The sequence below is a fragment of the Caenorhabditis briggsae genome (assembly GCF_000004555.2).
Source record: "Caenorhabditis briggsae complete genome, chrIV, whole genome shotgun sequence".
NCBI classification, from domain to species: domain Eukaryota; kingdom Metazoa; phylum Nematoda; class Chromadorea; order Rhabditida; family Rhabditidae; genus Caenorhabditis; species Caenorhabditis briggsae.
In genome coordinates, this window is record NC_013487.2 from 3,576,340 (window position 1) to 3,594,717 (window position 18,378).

The 18,378-nt window shown below is 35.2% G+C and overlaps 2 protein-coding genes across 2 annotated transcripts; both read right to left on the bottom strand.

Moving 5' to 3' along the window:
• Positions 1-3,307: 3,307 nt before the first annotated feature.
• CBG22591 lies at positions 3,308-15,837 on the bottom strand (the record flags this gene model as incomplete). The annotated part of the gene is made up of 9 exons (XM_002632753.1): positions 3,308-3,553; positions 3,731-3,944; positions 4,440-4,559; positions 4,865-5,167; positions 5,231-5,326; positions 5,375-5,605; positions 5,654-6,014; positions 6,590-6,993; positions 15,713-15,837. Coding segments are annotated over 9 exons (2,100 nt in total), but the record flags the coding sequence as incomplete, so codon positions are not given.
• On the bottom strand, positions 12,900-13,334 carry CBG22592 (the record flags this gene model as incomplete). Its single annotated transcript, XM_002632754.1, has 2 exons — positions 12,900-13,145; positions 13,191-13,334. The coding sequence occupies 2 exons, from the start codon at positions 13,332-13,334 to the stop codon at positions 12,900-12,902; spliced, it is 390 nt and encodes a 129-aa protein (XP_002632800.1).
• Positions 15,838-18,378: the final 2,541 nt, after the last annotated feature.

Consider the following 18,378-nt stretch of genomic DNA (forward strand, 5'->3'; position numbering starts at 1 on the left):
TCTGATACTTCTATCACAGGATCTCCAACACTGGACTCACTGATGCCGGATCCCAACTGCAGATGCCAAAGGATCGAAGCCATCTACAGATGCCACATATCTCTGCTGCAACCTCCTCAACTGCAGATGTCATGAAGATCCCTAATTAGTGTCCAAACCCAGTTAATAAAGAGTTGTTGAATTAACTATTGTTCCTATCCTTGTACCCTCACTACGACACAGGGCTCACCACATAATGTGTCGGAACAGAGAGGATTTCTTGTTAGAGTGGAATTTGGATTTTTTAAATAACAAAGTTCCCGTTTCAGAAATGTGTTTTCAGAGGAAGCCTATTTACACTTTGATACTCTTTCCATACAAGTAGCAAAATTAAAATTTTTGATAGTGAAAAAATTGACTGAAAACGCACGGAAATAGAGATAGTAAATACGGGGAAAAATATTTTTGGTTACGGTAGTTGTCGTTGTGGGGCCTTTGTATTTTTTTTTCTTGCTAATAAAACAACAGAAAACTAAATCTCATTACAAACAGGAGACAAAAAACAACTGAAACCGCCGAAAAAGTAATCACGAGAATTCAAAAAAAATTATAGCAATTTGAGCTTCAGTAATCAAATGCGCACATTAGCTCGTTTTTGATGACCGTTAAAAAATTGGTCGTGTTAGAATTTACTGTTTTGAAATGGGTATAAGAACCAGGGGGGGGGGGGGGGTGGATCTTTTTTCAAATTTTAAGACTTTTCTCATTCCTATTATTAACAGATGATCCTAGTATTCTCCTAGAAGATTTTCATTGGATTTGGGATGATTTTTTAGAAGAGTGAATTTTCATTTTTGAAAAAAATCGCGTTTCAGAAAAGTATTTTCAGATCCAACGAATTTGCCCTTCCCATTGCACGTTTATTATGAAATGTTTCGGAGGAATTTCCTGTATTGTCCTGTTACGTAAAACAAAGAAGAAAGTCTCAAAACCAAAACTACAGTAATCGAAGGATAATCTGATTTTCCGGAGTTTTCTGATATTTTTCTCAAAAAAATCACAAAATGAACATATTTGACGAAAACTACAGTAACCTAGTAACATGCTTCTTTTATGTATTTATTTTCCTGTTTTTCACTGTTTTTCCTCCAGAAAAATCGGAAAAAAAATTGATAATGAAAACATTGACTGGATACTCACGAAAATTGAGATTTAAAATTATTCAGGTCTTCGAATTTTTTCGCTAAATCTAGAATATTTACTATAAATCTCACTATAAACAGAAGAAAATAAATCAACTGAAACCGGCTAAAATTATTTACCGAAATTTTGGCTACAGTAATCAACGGTGTGCATTCTCTTGCTCTCAGCGACCGTAACAAAGTTTACTGTTTTAGAAATCACGGTTTTCAAAATGTTATAAGAATCAATCTTGATCGAATTTAAGCCTTTTATCATTTTTATTAACTAGAAATGATCATAGGATTCACCTCGAAAATTTTCATTGGATTTTAGAGGATTTGTTGAAGAGTTGAATTCGAATTTTTGAAAAAAAAATCCAGTTTCAAAAAGATGTTTTGAGATGCAGTTCCCCCTTTGTTTATTGCAGGTTTATTCCAGCAGGTTTACCATGAAACTTTTCAGGGCAATTTTTTGTACTATTCTGATACAGAAGGTCCCAAAATGAAAACTACAGTACCCTAATAAATCCCTTATTTTCTTTTTTTGTTTTCTAGTTTTCCACTGGTTTTCATCGAGTTTTCTAAATTTTATATCCAGAAATTCGGAAAACGGAAATAAAAATTTACTGAAAACGCAGGAAAATCGATGTAACAAATCCAGAAAATAAACTTATTTTTGGGTTACGGTAGTTGTCGTTGTGAGTATCTTTGTATTTTTTTTTACCCAAAGAGAGCACGAACCAAATATTTTCACTATAAACAGAAGAAAATAAATAGACTGACACCGTCAAAATTGTTTAAAAAATGATCGAAAAGTCTTTAAGAAAATTTGAGTTACAGTAATCGAAGACGCACATTCTCTCGTATTCGACGCTCGTTACAACATCGGTTGTTTTTAAAAAATCATATTTTAAAATTGCTATAAAAACCAGTCATTATAAAACTGATTGTTAGTGTATTTTTGCCATACTTGCAAATTTCGGGAAGGCCCGGCCCGGCCCACGGGTCGGCCCGTGTCGTGGAATCCTATTTTTTCAACGCCGTTTTTCGGGGATTTAGGATTCTTTTTGAATCATTCCGCAATAATATTAGGAAAATACATATTTTTTGAAACATTTTAAGGCAATAAAAATTTTTGGTCGGAGTCCCCCTTCAAGAAACCTTAAAGAACATTAGAGAGGATTTTCCTCATTTGAGATTAAAGACTCGTGGAATATGTGATATTCCACGACAGCCTGTCGAGAATTTTGGCGGGCTGGTCCGGGGTTTGAACAGACGCTGATTTTCTTCTGATTTTTTTTTTCGAAGATTTTAAAATTTTTTCAAAAATTTAAGCAAAAACGACCTATTTTGTGACTACTTTCTACTTTTTTTAATTTGCTAAATAATGTAACATTTTTTCTTTTTTAATTCACAAAAATTACCCAACTTTTCATTGGAAATTTTCCAGCTGTGGTAGCGGGCCGGCCCGACCCGGCTTAGCCGAACTATGATTTTTTCGATAACTTTTAAAAATAAATCCGCAATTTTCAATCAAGCTAGGGTGAAGTAAGCACATATTCAAAAACAAGGGAGAATTTTGAGGTTAAGGGGGGATAATCTTGCTCAAATTTAAGCCTTTTCTCATTTTTATTAAAGGTCGGGGGACAGGAGATTTTACGGGGGATTTTTGGGGCCAGAGTATGCATTCTACCGTGACGGTGTACAACGCTTAATGTCACTCTGCGTACAGCTGTCGTCCTTGCCTTTATGTATGCAATCGGGCTGCCGCTTTCTCTTTGCCCGCGTAGCTGAGACGGTAGTGGCGCCGCACCCTCAATCCTCGTCCCACACGTTCAACTCCTCGAGAGGCATATTTAAACGAAATTTCGAGAACATTATTTTTTTCATGTCCCCCCACCTTTAACAAGAAATGATCATAGGATTCACCTCGCAGATTTTCATTGGATTTTAGAGGATTTATAAGCAGAGAGAGTCATATCGTTCCCTACAGTAATCAATAGCTAGCTGACTGTAGCTTCAAGTAGATAACCGTAATTCATCTTGGATTACTGCAGCTTTCCTCAAATGTTGGTTCCAATGACTGAGCGACTTTCGGGAATTTTTTGAGCGAATTTTTAAAATAAAGTTTATAAATTGAAAAAAGGTTATAACCGGGCACAAATCTTTGTATAAATGGGTCGAACATGTTCAATTCCATGAGCAGACATGTGAATAGTAGTTGTGAAATACGAGAATCCTTTTGAATCAAAGTATTGGAACGCATTCATTGTTTTGTTCCAAAACGCGTCCATATAGTCAATCAATTCACACTTTGATCCACATTCATTCTTCACCAATTCAGCATGACGATGACGTCCAAACTCGAATTGTTTTGGTTCGTACAACGACACCTAGAAAATCACGCAGACCGTTTTTTGAGCTCAATTAACTCGGTTCCTATGAGAGATATCAAAAAATTGTCAACTGGTAAAATATTGGTGATATTATGATAAATAATTTACCAGTTGGGAGTTTTCGATATCTTTTGTAAATTGAGCTCAAAGCAATACGGTAACTAGAAAACTCACATTAATTTCTTCCATTGTCTTTTTTCCTTCCTTCATTTCCTTGGCAATTCTTTCGATTCCTTGCCACCTAACTCTTGGGAACGAATCCAAAATGAAAAGCTTCTTTTTGATATTCGAAAGCATTTTCTTCAATTGGCTTTTCATTTCCAAGTAGATTGTGTCATTATTCAAGTTTTCCGGTCCGTTGTCATAAGGTTCTGCTACAGCGAACCATCTAAATTTATGTTGTTACAAATTTCCAGATTGGTGTGTTCGAAATTATCAGTGAACACAGTTTCAAAAAGTCTAGAAATGGCTTAATATGCTTTTTTTAACTTTCAATTCCGTCCAAGAGGTTCAGGTTTTTAAACGTCTGATTGTGAAATAGGTATTAAAGTTGACAGGTTTATTTTAGTTATATTTTGTTCAAGAAGAATTCCAGAAAATAAAATCTCGAAACTCTTATGAATTCCTCAAAACAGTAATTTTTCAGAGTGACCCTCTTGGAGACATCCTTCTCCTACTGTACGTCTTCGAGGCTTGCCTCATAACCGGCGATTGTGGAGGTCTTCACTTCAACGCGTCTTACCAAAGTGGCTTGACAAATCTCAAAAATTTAAAAAAACATGATTTTCATGTGCACTTCTGGGGTCACAATAGCCAGTGTGGCCAGTGCGTAATCACTGTATCACGTCTGAATGCATACCACAAGTTAAAAAAAACGACTCACCTGGTAATCATAAACGCATAATCCGGCTGCGTCTCATTGATAAACTCCACGAATTGTTCCAACCGACCAGCACACTGCTTTGACCAATCTGTCGAGTGCATTCCATTATCAACAGGTTTTCTAGGAGAAGCCAGTGGTTCGCAACCTGTTATCAATATTTAGTCATTCGCGTCGAGATACCGTAAACGCTGTAGTAGAATTAAGCCCCAAAATCATCACCTTTAAGACGCTATACCTCGTTTCCTGTGAAAGATATCAATAATCGTAAACTGATAAAATTTTTATCATAAACTGAAAAATATATTGTCAATTGACCACTTTTCGATATTATTCACAGGAACCGAGATCAGTTAGCTTCAGATTAAGATTTTGGGGGGGGGGGGGGGGTCGTTCTATTATAGTGTTTCGATATCTTTTTCATCTACCCACCTACAACATCAGCCATTGAAATAGTACTTGCCCGATGCCTACACTCTTGAATAATCATTTTATGATGCGTCGTGGCGTAGCTGTTCCCCAATATCGCTATTTTGAATCCATGCCGATTCTCTTCAAAATCACATCCAAGTCTGGATTTTCTCTTGTAACCTCCGATTTCTTGTAATTCTGGAGTCCTATTATCACGATAGTTCCAGTAGGCATTCAGACGTTCAGCGTCGTCTGAAACGTCGTTTTGAATACTTTTGTTTTTTGAATTTGACATACCAAATGTCATATTTGGATTCCATCTATCTAGTCTGACATATTTTCGATTAGATGACATTTCGAATATTGGTTTTTTGTTCAAATACAATTGAATTTCATCTTTGTTTATATATATGGCATTGAACACAAACAAGCATACAGTTAAAATGCTGATAATTGTGTTTGATTGCTTCAAGTACCATCTGAGTTTCATAATTTCATATTTTGAAAAAAAAAAATTACAGTCAAACCTCTCGTAAGTCTTGTTCACAAGGATTGCCAGAAGAATCGATGCGGTAAGTGATGCTGGAACAACCCACATGATTTCCGGATAAGTCAGCTCGATATAAGCATAAATTGGATAATGAATCAGATAGAGAGCATAGGATATGTCACCAAAGAAGATTAGAAATCGAGAGTTTAAAACCACGTCTTCCACATCTAGTACAATCAGGAAGCCAGTGAAAATAGTGATTAATAATCTGAAAATGTCAATTTATTGATTTTGTTTCGCTTTCGTTGTTACAAACCTAGCTGGAAGTGGAGTAATTTCTTTCGGAATCAGCATAATCAAAATTGATATAATTAGAACTGTATACTTTACAAAAATAGGTATTTTCGATCCTTCAGGTCTTCTCAAAACTTCGATATCCTCCAATAATTGTTTAGATTCATTCTCCAACGCCTCATAGAGAAATTTATTATCTTTCCGGTTATCGATAATAACAATTTCTTTTGCTTCAACACTCTCCATATTTTCTACTAATATGCTCTGCCGATCCGATGCAAAATATGCCATCATCCCAATTAAAAACTGCCATATTCTTGCAAAAACACTGTTAAATGAGACTGATTGTGGAGATGAGATGTGGAAGATGAATGAAAGAATTGCTGAAAAATGTCAAATATCTTTCCAGATCTTGTGAATTACCGTATTTGGTATTTGAGCTCAATTATCTCGATTCCAACGAGAGATATAAAAAATCTGTCAACTGATAAAATATTTGGGATGCGATGGTAAATAATTCATCAGTAGAAAATTCTTTGATATCTGTTGATGGAACCTAGATAATTAAGCTCAAAGTGGCTTCTATTAGAGCAAATACGGTACACCAAACTTGTAAAACGGGTCTCGTCATAGTTTCTCTAACATTCTGTATTTTTCACCAGCTAAATAGGAATATGGTAGAACTCAACGAGTACTACAAACTGATACTACATGTAAAACTGTGTCTTGTCTATGAACAAAGTTACAAAACATAAATCTGCCCATCCGGGTCCTGTCGTTTTGCCTATACCTTTGCTCGTAGCCAATATACAGTTTCCCAAATAATATCATTTTGTAGTACTTGTCGAAATCTACTATAAATATTTCAGTTAGTCAAAAAATATTTATCCTAAAAGAAACTATGACAGGGATCGTTCTGGCCCGTTTCAGGTCCGTTTTCAAGTACGAATTAGCAAACCTATGAGTGAATAATAAACGTGTCTGTATGTTCCTTTGAGTTGTAAACCAATTAAGAAAATAAATGGAACAATAAAATAGAATTGAATCTCGACAGATAGAGACCAGGTGTGGGTGAATAAATCCATTGCCATTGAAAGTTTCTCAAAATAATCCTCATCTTCCGTATGTGGTCTGTTAGATACGAATATCAATGCTTTTCCTGCAGATATTTGATTTTGGAATATTGCAGATATCGGAAAAAATGTGTAGAGAGCAAAGACCGCGCACATAATTATCAGAAAATATAAGGGTAGTATTCGTTTGAAACGGCGAAGGTAGAATTGAGTGAAAAATGAGAATGTGGTTAGTTTTTGAGATTTCGTGAGAAGCATACACATTAGAAAACCCGAAAGGACAAAGAATCTGAAATATGAGAATTTCAAGAAATCTCCGTTAAGTTAAAACTCACTGATCGACTCCTAGATATCCATTTGGAAATTGTTTGGGATAAAAATGAAAACCGAGGACTGCTAAAATGGCCAAACCTCGAATACCTTGTAAATCATCTCGTTTCGAGTTTTTCGTATTTTTGATTGGTGTCATTTTCTTACAGGATTAAGGTTCTGAAAATTTGGAAAGTTGAATTACTGTAGCTTTACTCTGATTACTGTAGCTTCAACTGGGTTACTGCAGCTGGATTACTTCTGTTAGATAATTGTACCTTTAGTAAGATTACTATTGATTTACTATATTATATTACTGTTATATTACAAATTACTGTAATTTCAGTTAGATTACTGTGGCTTCAACTAGATTATTGTAGTTTATATTAAAGTACTGTAGCTTCAGTTAGATTACTGTAGCTTTGGCTAGATTCCTGTAGCTTCAGCTGGATTACGGTAGCTTTTGTTAGATAAATGTAGCTTCACTTCGATTACTGTAGCTTTTTTGGATTAATGTAGCTTTTTCTAGGTTACGGTAGCTTTAGTTAGATTACTGTGCCTATGGTTAGATTACTGCACTTTCGGCTAGATTACTATAGCTCCAGCTAGGTTACTGTAGCTCCAGCTAGGTTACTGTAGGCTCACGGAGCCACCACTTACCTATTTTTAGTGGTTTTTTGAGTCAAAAATGTTGAAGCGGCTCTTTTTTGTAGATTTTAAGGCCTTCTGAAAACTAGGATCAATTAGGAATCAAAATAAATCGAATTCGGTAGAAAGAAGGGACGGAATTCAAAGAAAAAGATAAAATCTGAAAGCAGAAAAGGGAAAAGGCCAGAAAATCAGTCAGAAGAAAAAACCGGGAAACTGAATTTTTCAATCTTTGAGAAGATCTGGGGATTTTTCGGGTGAAAATTGGACTTTTGAAAAATCCAAAGATTAAAAAAAAAGATTCAATATTCAAAATGATTGGGGTCTTTTAAGAGACCTGGCAAAAGACGGAATATTTTTAACTTTGATGGCTGGAAAATAGCGAGAAATTGAAGTATAAATTTTAAAATTTCGGGAATTTGTTAATTTTCATCCAAAAAATTTACTGTATCATTTTATGCATTTTTCCAACAAATAAGTATTGTAGTGATAAGAGGGTTCGGCAATATACAATAAGTATTCTGATATTTTTAAACCGATTTAAAAAAACAATACATTAAAACAAAAACTATTCCGGGCCAGAAACTTTACGATTCTTCGGGGTTTCTCTGGAAATTTCAGAAAGTTTAGGTTTTACGATTTTTGGGAAAAAAATATCTAAAAGGTCCGAGAAATTAAAAAAATTGAAAAATTAAATATTCTCCAGAGAAATAACTATCCGGACCAAAACTTACGATTTTTTGAAAAAAAAAATTTTTACATTTTTTTTAAATTTTATCAATTTCTGTTTTTTTTTTGGTTTTGTTTTACAATACGTTTTGGATCCAAAAAATTTAAAAATTGAAGCTTCAAAACGTTTTGAATAATAACTTTTTATATTATTCGTGATCGTTTATAATCTTAAAGATCCGATAATTTAGATTTAAAAAAAATGAAAATCTGAACTCTTCACCTCTTTTTGAGATCAGTTTCAAGAAAATGTTTTCAGATCTAGAAATCTGGAAGTTGTCTGAAATATTTTTTGAAAGATTATCTTTTTTCTGTTTTGAAACTCTGTTACTATATAGAATACAAGCCTGCTGGCTACCGCGCCTTCGGCGCAATTCAATATTTTTTACTGGTTTGTCGCTCCACCCCTCACTTTTCGCTTTCTCTTTCTCAAAGGGTAGAACATGTACGTCCTCCCTTCTCTCTCTTGGTGTGGCCTTCATGGCAAAACTGGGTGCATGCGCAGCCGTTGTCCGAAGGGCAGCGGGATCAGTTTTGGCGGCGGCCTAATTCTTATTTGAAACCCAAAACTGGACAGCCGGACACTAGGACCAACAGACACGTCTAGCGCTTTATATATAAGGAAGATTTTTTCAATGATACTAAAAGATCACAGATAGTAGGCATTTTTTGAAAAGTTTCAAATTCGACTTTAATAGCCTTTTATAGCTTCTAGAGCTTTCCAAATGCTTCTGAAAGACTATAGAAGATTATGGAAGCTTTCAGCAATGTCTAGAATTTTTCAGAAGCTGCTCGAACCTTGAAAGTTATTTGGAGAAAAAACCAATCTTTGGAGATGCCATTTTTGCTGTTTCACAACTTTGGTATTATCTAGCAGTTTTTGTTGCAGTGATGAGAATACAACTACCTCAAAACTATTAATTCACCTTTGAAAGCTTTGCAGAGGCTTCTGGAAGACTCCAGAAACTTCCGGAACTTCCCAGAAACATCTGGGATCACCTGGAAGCTTCTAGACCTTTTCGTTACCACACTACACACTAAAAAATACATTCCGAGACGTTGCGCACCTGGGCGGTAATTGAAAGAGACAGTTTCGAGGAAATTTTCCGCTGGGTGCAGGTTCACAACGTCTCGAAAAGTATGTTTTGTATGTAGGGTAGTATGGAAAGATCTAGAAGCTTCCAGAAGCTGTCAGACGTTTGTCTAAAAATTCAGAAGCGTCTTGGAAGCTTTGAAAGCCGCTAGAAAGCTCCAGAAGATTCTGAAGGTCTTCAGAAGCTTTTGAAAATTTCAGCGAGCTTCTGGAAGTTTTGAAATTCTTCAGAAAAGGTTCCAGACACTTCTAAAGTCTTCCATGGAATAATTTTATGATTTAAATGTTAATTCCTGTATTTGATATAATTAATTTGCGGTCGATAAGAAGTTTCTTTTTGAGAAGTGTTGAAAATTTAACTTTTTGGATCCAAACCATTTGAAGAATTTTCGAACTCACTTTTTTTCTATTTTTAGCATGGGCAGCCAAAAAGCCACAAGGTTTTGAAACTATTTTTCAAAAAAATTTCTGAAAAAAAATCTTCTAAAATTTTCTCAAAAAAATTGTATTAAAAGTTTTGTAAAACAAAAATTTGAAATTTTCGGATTTTCGGAATTTCGGAATTTTCCGATTTTGAATATTTCGCAATATCGGAACTTTTGGAATTTGTAAGAATTCAAATTTTAAAGGGGGACTCCGACCAAAAATTTTTATTGCATTAAAATGTGTTAAAAGTTATCTATTTTCCGAATATTATTGCGAAAAAATTCAAAAAAAATCCGAAATTCCCAAAAAACGGCGTTGAAAAGGAAGAAAATTCAAAAAAAGGTGCCGCCGGGGGACGAGGATTTTCAGTGAGAAACCTAGGCCACGGCAGCGGGCGCCTTTCCCATGTGGCAAATTTTCCGGATTTTTTTCAATTTCATGTCCGGCAGGAAAAAAACGTAAAAAACCACTGTCGGCAACTTGAAAAAAAGGCTGTCAGGTGCCGTGGCCTAGGTTTCTCACTGAAAATCCTCGTCCCCCGGCGGCACCTTTTTTTGAATTTTCTTCCTTTTCAACGGCGTTTTTTGGGAATTTCGGATTTTTTTTGAATTTTTTCGCAATAATATTCGGAAAATAGATAACTTTTAACACATTTTAATGCAATAAACATTTTTGGTCGGAGTCCCCCTTTAATGTGGAAATTCCATTTTTTCCATCACAAAAACGCCGAAAATATGTATAAGAAAAATTGACAAAAATAATCTGAAAACTCGGTTCCGAACATCCCTGCAAACACCATATTGTCGAATTAAAAAAAGTGGGTCCTGAAAATTTGAAAGGCGTAGCTTTTTTTGATCTACGAAAAAGTGCGGCAAAAACGTAATATTTCAGATTTTCGCCTCGTTCGAGCTACTTTCGTAATTAAGTTCGGGTTTTTGAAAAAAAAACAGACTCTAAAGATGCTAGCGATCATTTTCCTACCAAGAAATCTAAATTTTGTTCAGAAAATCCCACTAAATTCACAGAAAAAAGTTTCGTTTACTACCGTAGTGTTACTGGGACAAGGCCTCGAAAATTGATCGGGAAGCCGCCCGCGAAATTTTCCAGGTCCCACTTTTTTTAATTCGACAATAGCACCTGTATTGAAAACTGTGAAATTATTAAAAATTGACAATTTATTTTACTAACGGTCAGTTTTATAATGAGTGGTTTTTTATAACAATTTGAAAACAGTGATTTCTAAAACCACCGATGTTTTTTTGGTTTTTTTGTCAATACATTCGGGAAATGATAATGTTATTAGGTTAACTTTCGTTTTTGGACTATAGCTCTGATTTCGAGTGCAAGAATAATACAACAAATTCCGTTGTCTGTCATTTGACATCGCCTATCTACCAGGCCTGTGCGGCAACAAAAATTTTTCGGAAATTCGGCAACACGGCAATTTGCCGAATGCTTTTCGGCAACGTTCGGCAACTCGGCAATTGCAGAAAAAAAATTTCGGCAAATTCGGCAATTTCGGCAATTTTCGGCAACAATAGTTTGCGTCTTTTATTAGTAAAATCGATACGTAACTCACCTGAAAATGCTCCGATCAGGCTCAAAACTACAGAAAAGGTGTGTCATGCGTTTCCTAACAAAGCAACTACAAAAATTGGCAACTCAGGATCACATTTTTTATGCTAACTTGTCTCGAACAATAGATAGTATTCCAATGGTTGAAAATATTTTTTCTGATTGTGAGTTTGAAAAAAAATTAGTGTACTCAACTTGTTAGGCAACTCACGACACACGTTGTCTAGTGATTTTAGACTGATTGGATAATTTTTAGATGAGTTGCTACTCATGATATCTATTTTTCTCCTATGCTCACAAATTTGAAGCCCATTTTAGGACCTATGCAAGTATTTTTGGTGATTATTGGGGCACATTTCCTCTTCAATTCACTTTGAGAGATAATGGTGTTCAAAATTAGGTTTTTCGAACTTCGAAATCATTTTTTTGATTGAAAAAAATTGTGAAAATCTCTACATTCAAAAAAACTTTCAGTTGCCGAAGTTGCCGAAATCGGCAACGGCAATTCGGCAACTTTTTCTTCGTTGCCGATTTCGGCAACGGCAAATCGGCAACAAAAATTCGGCAATTTCGGCAATTTCGGCAATCGGCAATCTGTTGCCGCACAGGCCTGCTATCTACATTGAAATAAACAGGAAAATCGACGAATCACAGTGAAAAACAAGAAGATGAATCCGAAAAATGTTATCAGGTTACTGTAGTTTTCGTTGTGGTCATTCGGCTGCGGTAACCGACTTTTCTCTTTCATATCTTCGATTTTTAGTACCAGAATAATCAGTTTTTGATCATTTGAAATCAAGTATTAGCACTGAGAGGGTCAAAGTGCAAATGCGTTGTACCTGAAAACACATTTCTGAAACTCGATTTTTTTTTTCTATAGTTTACGGAATTTCACTCTTCCAAAAATCCTATCAAATCCAATGAAAACTTTCTAGATGAATCCCCCGGATCATACGTTATCTATTCAAAAAAGAAAAGGCTCAAAATGTAATAAGATTATCCCTTTAATACCATAATTCTCCCTAACACCATAACAGCTGTATTAAAAATTGGCGAATTAATTTTTTTTAAATACACCATCAGTTTTCAAACGGTTAGTTTTAAAAAAAATTGACTAGTGTTTCTACGGTCGTCGAAAGCAAGAGAATGTGCACTAGCTTCTACTGTAGCTGAAATTATTACTTTTTGGCCATTAATTTCTGACTTCTTACGTCTACAGGGTGACAATTAATTATGGGAACAAAGTTTGACCTAGCTACTTGGGTCCAAGGCAACGGACCAGAAATCGCGCCCCAGTAAACGTGAGATTTTTGAAAAAAATATCGCTGCTGAATTATTTGGCTGAGGATCAAACTTCCGGTTGTCTTTGGTATGGGTCCAAGAAAACATCTTCATTAAAACAAAATGAGAAACAATTATAACCTTGCACAAATTTTGTTATAAATCGGTCGAACGTGTTCCAGTCCATGAGCCGATACATGATTGATAACTGTGAAATATGTGAATCCTTTCGAATCAAAATATTGAAACGCATTGATGGTTTTGTTCCAGAACGCATCTACGTAATCAATCAGTTCACATTTCGATCCACATTCATTTTTCACCAATTCCGCATAACGATGACGTCCCCTTTCATAATGAAATGGATCATACAACGACTTCTAAAAACCAGGCATCAGTTTTACCAAATCCTTACACACACTCACATTGATTTCTTCCATTGTCTTCTTTCCTTTTTTCATTTCTTCAGCAATCTTTCCGATTCCTTCAGTCTGAATTCTTGGGAACGAATCCAAGATGAACAACTTCTTTTTGATATTCGGAAGCATTTTCTTTAATTGACTTTTCATTTCCAAATATACCGTATCATTATTCAAGTTCTCGGGTCCGTTGGTATAGGGTTCCGCTACGGCGAAAAATCTGGAGAACCCGAGTTACCGTAAAACCCGTTTTAACAGGGCCCCTCTAATAGAAGGGCCCCCTGTAATAGAAGCGACCCCTGTAATAGAAGGGCCCCTCCAAAATGTGCATTGAAATTTAAAAAAAAGTTCTGTATGTTTTCAGGGAAAAATGTTCCGGGAACTTCACAATTTAATAGAAATTTGTTGAAAAACTTTTTTTGATGAAAAATTGCTCAATTTTGGTAAAATTGACAGATTGTCATGAACTTTGAGCAAAAATTTGTTGAATTTCTCGATGAAAATTTAAGCTCCCTCTAATTGAATTGAAGTACCCCTGTAATAGAAGGGCCCTCCGAAGGTATCTTGGAAAAATAGAAGGGCCGGCCCTACTTATACAGGTTATACGGTATTATAGTTTTCTATAGTTTATTCCGGCTCATTTCTTTACCTTGACATGATAAATGCGTAATCCGGTTGAGTCGTTTTAATGAAGTCCACAAACATGATTAAATGTCTGGCACACGTGGGAGACCATGATTTTGCAAAATCTCGTCCATTATCCACAGGTATATGAGGTGCAGCAATAGGTTCACAACCTAAGATCTATCTTTATAGATACCAATAACACCTTCAAAAGGTTACCCAAGACATCAGCCGTTGTAAAAGTCGTGGCTCGATTTCTACACTCTTGAATAATCAATTTATAGTGATTCCGGACGTAGCTATTTCCCAGTATAGCAATTTTGTACTCGGTCCCATTACCCGGGTACTCACACCACTTTTCATTCGAAAACTTATGAACGCATCCAGGTTCGAAAAGCTTACGATCGTTGATATCATAATAGTTCCAATGTGAGTTCATTTTTTCCGCGTCATCTGTAAGTATATCTAATGATTACGGTAATTTATTATCCGCTACCCAATGTCATGTTTGGTGTCACTCCATCGAATCTCGGATCATTTCTATCAGAAAATCTGAAAACTTGTTTTTTTTTCAAACTAATAGAAATACATTTCTTTCAAAAAACTTACACTGCATAATTAATTACTTCATCCACATTTTCCCGAATTTGATCCCAATTGATAAAGATTGCATTTAAGAGAAACAAGATAACTACCAAAATGGCAATCATATTGTTCGACTGTCTCAAATACCATCTGAATTTTCCAGAAGTTTTCAGTCAGCTGTTTTTTCGACCAACCGTTCGAAGGTCTGATGAACCAAAATTGCCAAAAGAATCGATACGATCAGTGCTGATGTAAGAATCCATGTGTTTGCTGGGTACGTCAATTTGACATACGCATAAATTGGCCAATGAATCAGATAGAGAGCATAGGATATGTCACCAAAGAAGATTAGAAATCGAGAGTTTAAAACCACGTCTTCCACATCTAGTACAATCAGGAAGCCAGTGAAAATAGTGATTAATAATCTGAAAATGTCAATTTATTATTATTTTCGTTTTTTTTTCTCTTCAACAACCTGGCAGGAAGCGGAGTAATCTCTACAGTAATCAAGATAACATACATTGAAATAATTAATACAGTATACTTCACCAAAATAATGATTCCCGGTCCTTCTTGTCTTCGTATAACTTTTTCATTATCCAATACCTGTTTAGCGTCATTCTCTAATGGCTTATAGATAACTGTATTACTTTTCCGATTAATTACAATAAAGTATGAAATCATTCCAATTGAAAACTGCCATATTCTTGCGAAAACACTGTTAAAAGCAACGGAAGTTGGGGAGGAGGCGTGGTAGGAAAATGATAGAAGAGCTGAAATTTAAGAAGATAAAGGTAGATTTGGTACTCTTAAACCCATTACAAAGACAAACATAATAGATGTATCTGGATGCTCCTTTCAATTGAAGACCTATTAAGAAAATGAACGGAACAATGAAATAGAATTGAATCTCAACCGATAGAGACCAGGTATGAGTGAACAAATCCATGGCAATCGAGAGCTGGAATTCATCTGACTACTCAAAAAGTCTCTGAAATTTCAAAACCTTTTCAAAGTAATCTTCATCTTCTGTATGCGGTCTGTTAGATAAGAATATCAATGCTTTTCCAGCAGACATTTGATTTTGAAGAATTGGAGCTGTAGGAAAAACTGCACAAAGAGCACAGACTGCACATAGAATGAACAAAAAATATAAGGGAAGTATTCGTTTGAAACGACGAATATAGAATTGTGTGAAGAAGGAAAATGTGGGTAGTGGTTGAGATTTTTTGAGCAGCATACACATGAGAAAACCCGATAGAACAAAGAATCTGAAATTCGAGAATTTTAATAAATTTACCTGAGGAGCCTTAACTCACTGATCGACTCCTAGATATCCATTTGGAAACTGTTTGGGATAAAAATGAAAACCAAGAACTGCTAAAATGGCCAAACCTCGAATACCTTGTAAATCAGCTCGTTTTGCTTTTTTCTGATTTTCGATTGGTGTCATTCTTTGGTAGCACTAAAAATTGGAAAAAGTTAGATTACTGTAGCTTTAATTAGATCACTGTAGCATCTGTAGATTTAGCTGGTTTACTGTAGTTTCAGTTTGATTACAGTAGCTGCAGCTAGATTACTGTTGCCTTAATTTGACTACTGTAGTTTTAGTTGAAAAAATGTAACTCTGGTTCGATTAATTTGGCTTCCGCTAGATACTGTAGCTTTAGTAAGATAACTGTAGCTTCAGCAAAAGATTACTGTAGCGTGAGTTATATTACTGTAGCTTATTTCGATTATTGTAACTTTATCTAGATTAGGGTAGTTTTAGTTGGATTATTGTAACTATTGTTTGATTACTGTACCTTCGGCTAATTGTCGTTTTATTACTGCGTCGAAAGTACTGAAATTTTGAAAAATTAAACTTAGATTACTGTAGCTTCAGTTAGATTGATGTCGTTCATTTTGGATTACTGTAGCTTCAGTGTAAACGTAGTTAGATTACTTTTGCTTCGGCTAGGGTACTGTAGCTAGTGTTTGATTACTGTAGGTTCAGCTGGATTACTGTAGCTTCAATTAGAAAGAAATAGCTTCAGTTCGATTGCTGTAGTTTATTTCCGTTTCCTGTCGATAGCTGAAATATTGTATCCTTATCTAAATTACTGTATCTTTAGTTAGATTACTGTGGCTTTAGCTAGATTACTGTAGTTCAGTGCGGATTACTTAAATTTCATCTAGATAAATTTACTTCGGCTATTTTTTGATTACTGTAGGTAGCTTTACTTTGATTACTATAGTCTTAGTTAGATTAATGTAGGATCATGGACCCTCCACTTACCGAAATCCTGCCAAAAATGAGTTTTTCAGTAGTTTTTTTGAGAAAAAAATTTTGGAGCAGCTCTGAAAACTAGGATAAGTTAGGAATCGAAATGAATTTGGATTTGGAAAAGAGGGTGGCAGAACGAAATTCAAAAAAAAACAGGATAAAATCAAATGAAAATTTTCCTACCAAACTACACACAAAAGTGTTCATTCCGAGACGTTGCGAACCTGAACTGTCACAGAAATCCGTGATCTTTTAGACTCCTAAAGATCCGAAAATTGAGATTTGAAAAGGGAAATCTTGATAATTGTGGAGATCAGTTCCAAAAAGTATTTTCAGATTCAGAAGTCTTAAAGTCGTTTGGGAAGACACCTTTTTTCAAAATCCTTTATTTTCTATTTCAAAATTCTATCAATTTTTGCTACAGTGAGAGAAATATTTCCAGAAGTTTCTCTGAAACCGTCATTGACATCTGGAGCTTTCCAGAAACATTCAAAACTATCCAGGAGCGTGTGAATTTTCGCAGAAACCTCTGGAAGCTTTTGGAAGCTTTTAAAACTTTCCATATCACACTACACACAAAAATATTATTCCGAGAGAACCTGCATCCAGCGGGGTTTGTGATCTTTTAGACTCCTAAAGATGCGGAAATTGAGATTAAAATAAAAGGTAAATTCTAAATTTTATTTGATTGGAACAGCACCATTTCTAGCTAGACTCTTTTTTTCTGCGATAAACAACACCAGACAAAATATTTTCTTGCCGCGCCTCTGGCGCTTCAATCAGGTGGCTGGGGCGTCTTCGGCGCGATTCAATCTATTTTCTTTGTTGTCGCGTTTTCTTGAAGGGTCACATTCAGTGGCGAGAAGATTCATTCTTTGTTTATAAAACACTAGAGATATCTGTTGGTCCTCGTGTCACGCTGTCCGGTTTTGAAAATCTTGAAAAATGAGTACAGTGGCGAGAAGTGGAGAGGGGAATTTTTCGAAGATTCATAACTTTGTTCAAAATCGCTCAATTGACTTGAAATTTTGCATGAGAATAGCAGTAAAATCCAAAAACATAAAAATCGGTTTTTTGAAAATTTCTCATTTCCAGAATTTTCAGAGCAGTTTCAGATGTAACAGTGGTCCGAGAATCCAAAAAAAAAAATTTTCAGAATTTTTTCTGGCTTTGATTTTAGATGTCAAATGATACTCAGTGTCCAAATATGCACCAAAAACGTTTTGAAAAATTTGGGAACTCGGGCTCTCGAGTTATGATGCTCCGAAGGTATGTGTCGGCATTTTTTCCATAACTTAACTGAAAATGTATTTAAGATGCTGTAAAAATTTCACAAATGATGTGTTTGGAGTTGTTTATCAGTTTTATGTTAAAAAATTTTCAATTGAACAAAGAAAAAATCTATAATCTAAAAAAAATATTTTTTCTACAATTGAAACAACTTTTGACGTAAAACTAATAAGCAACTCAAAACACATTATTTGTAAAATTTTGAGAATCAAGAATATATTTTCAGCTGAGTTAGGGCTAAAATGCCGACACATACCTTTTGTGCTCTGAGCATTATAACTCGAGAGCCCGACTTCCAAAATTCTCCAAAACGTTTTTGGTGCATATTTGGACACTGAGAATCTTTTGACATCAAAAATCAAAGCCAGAAAAAATTCTGAAATTTTTTTTTTTGGATTCTCGGACCACTGTTACATCTGAAACTGCTCT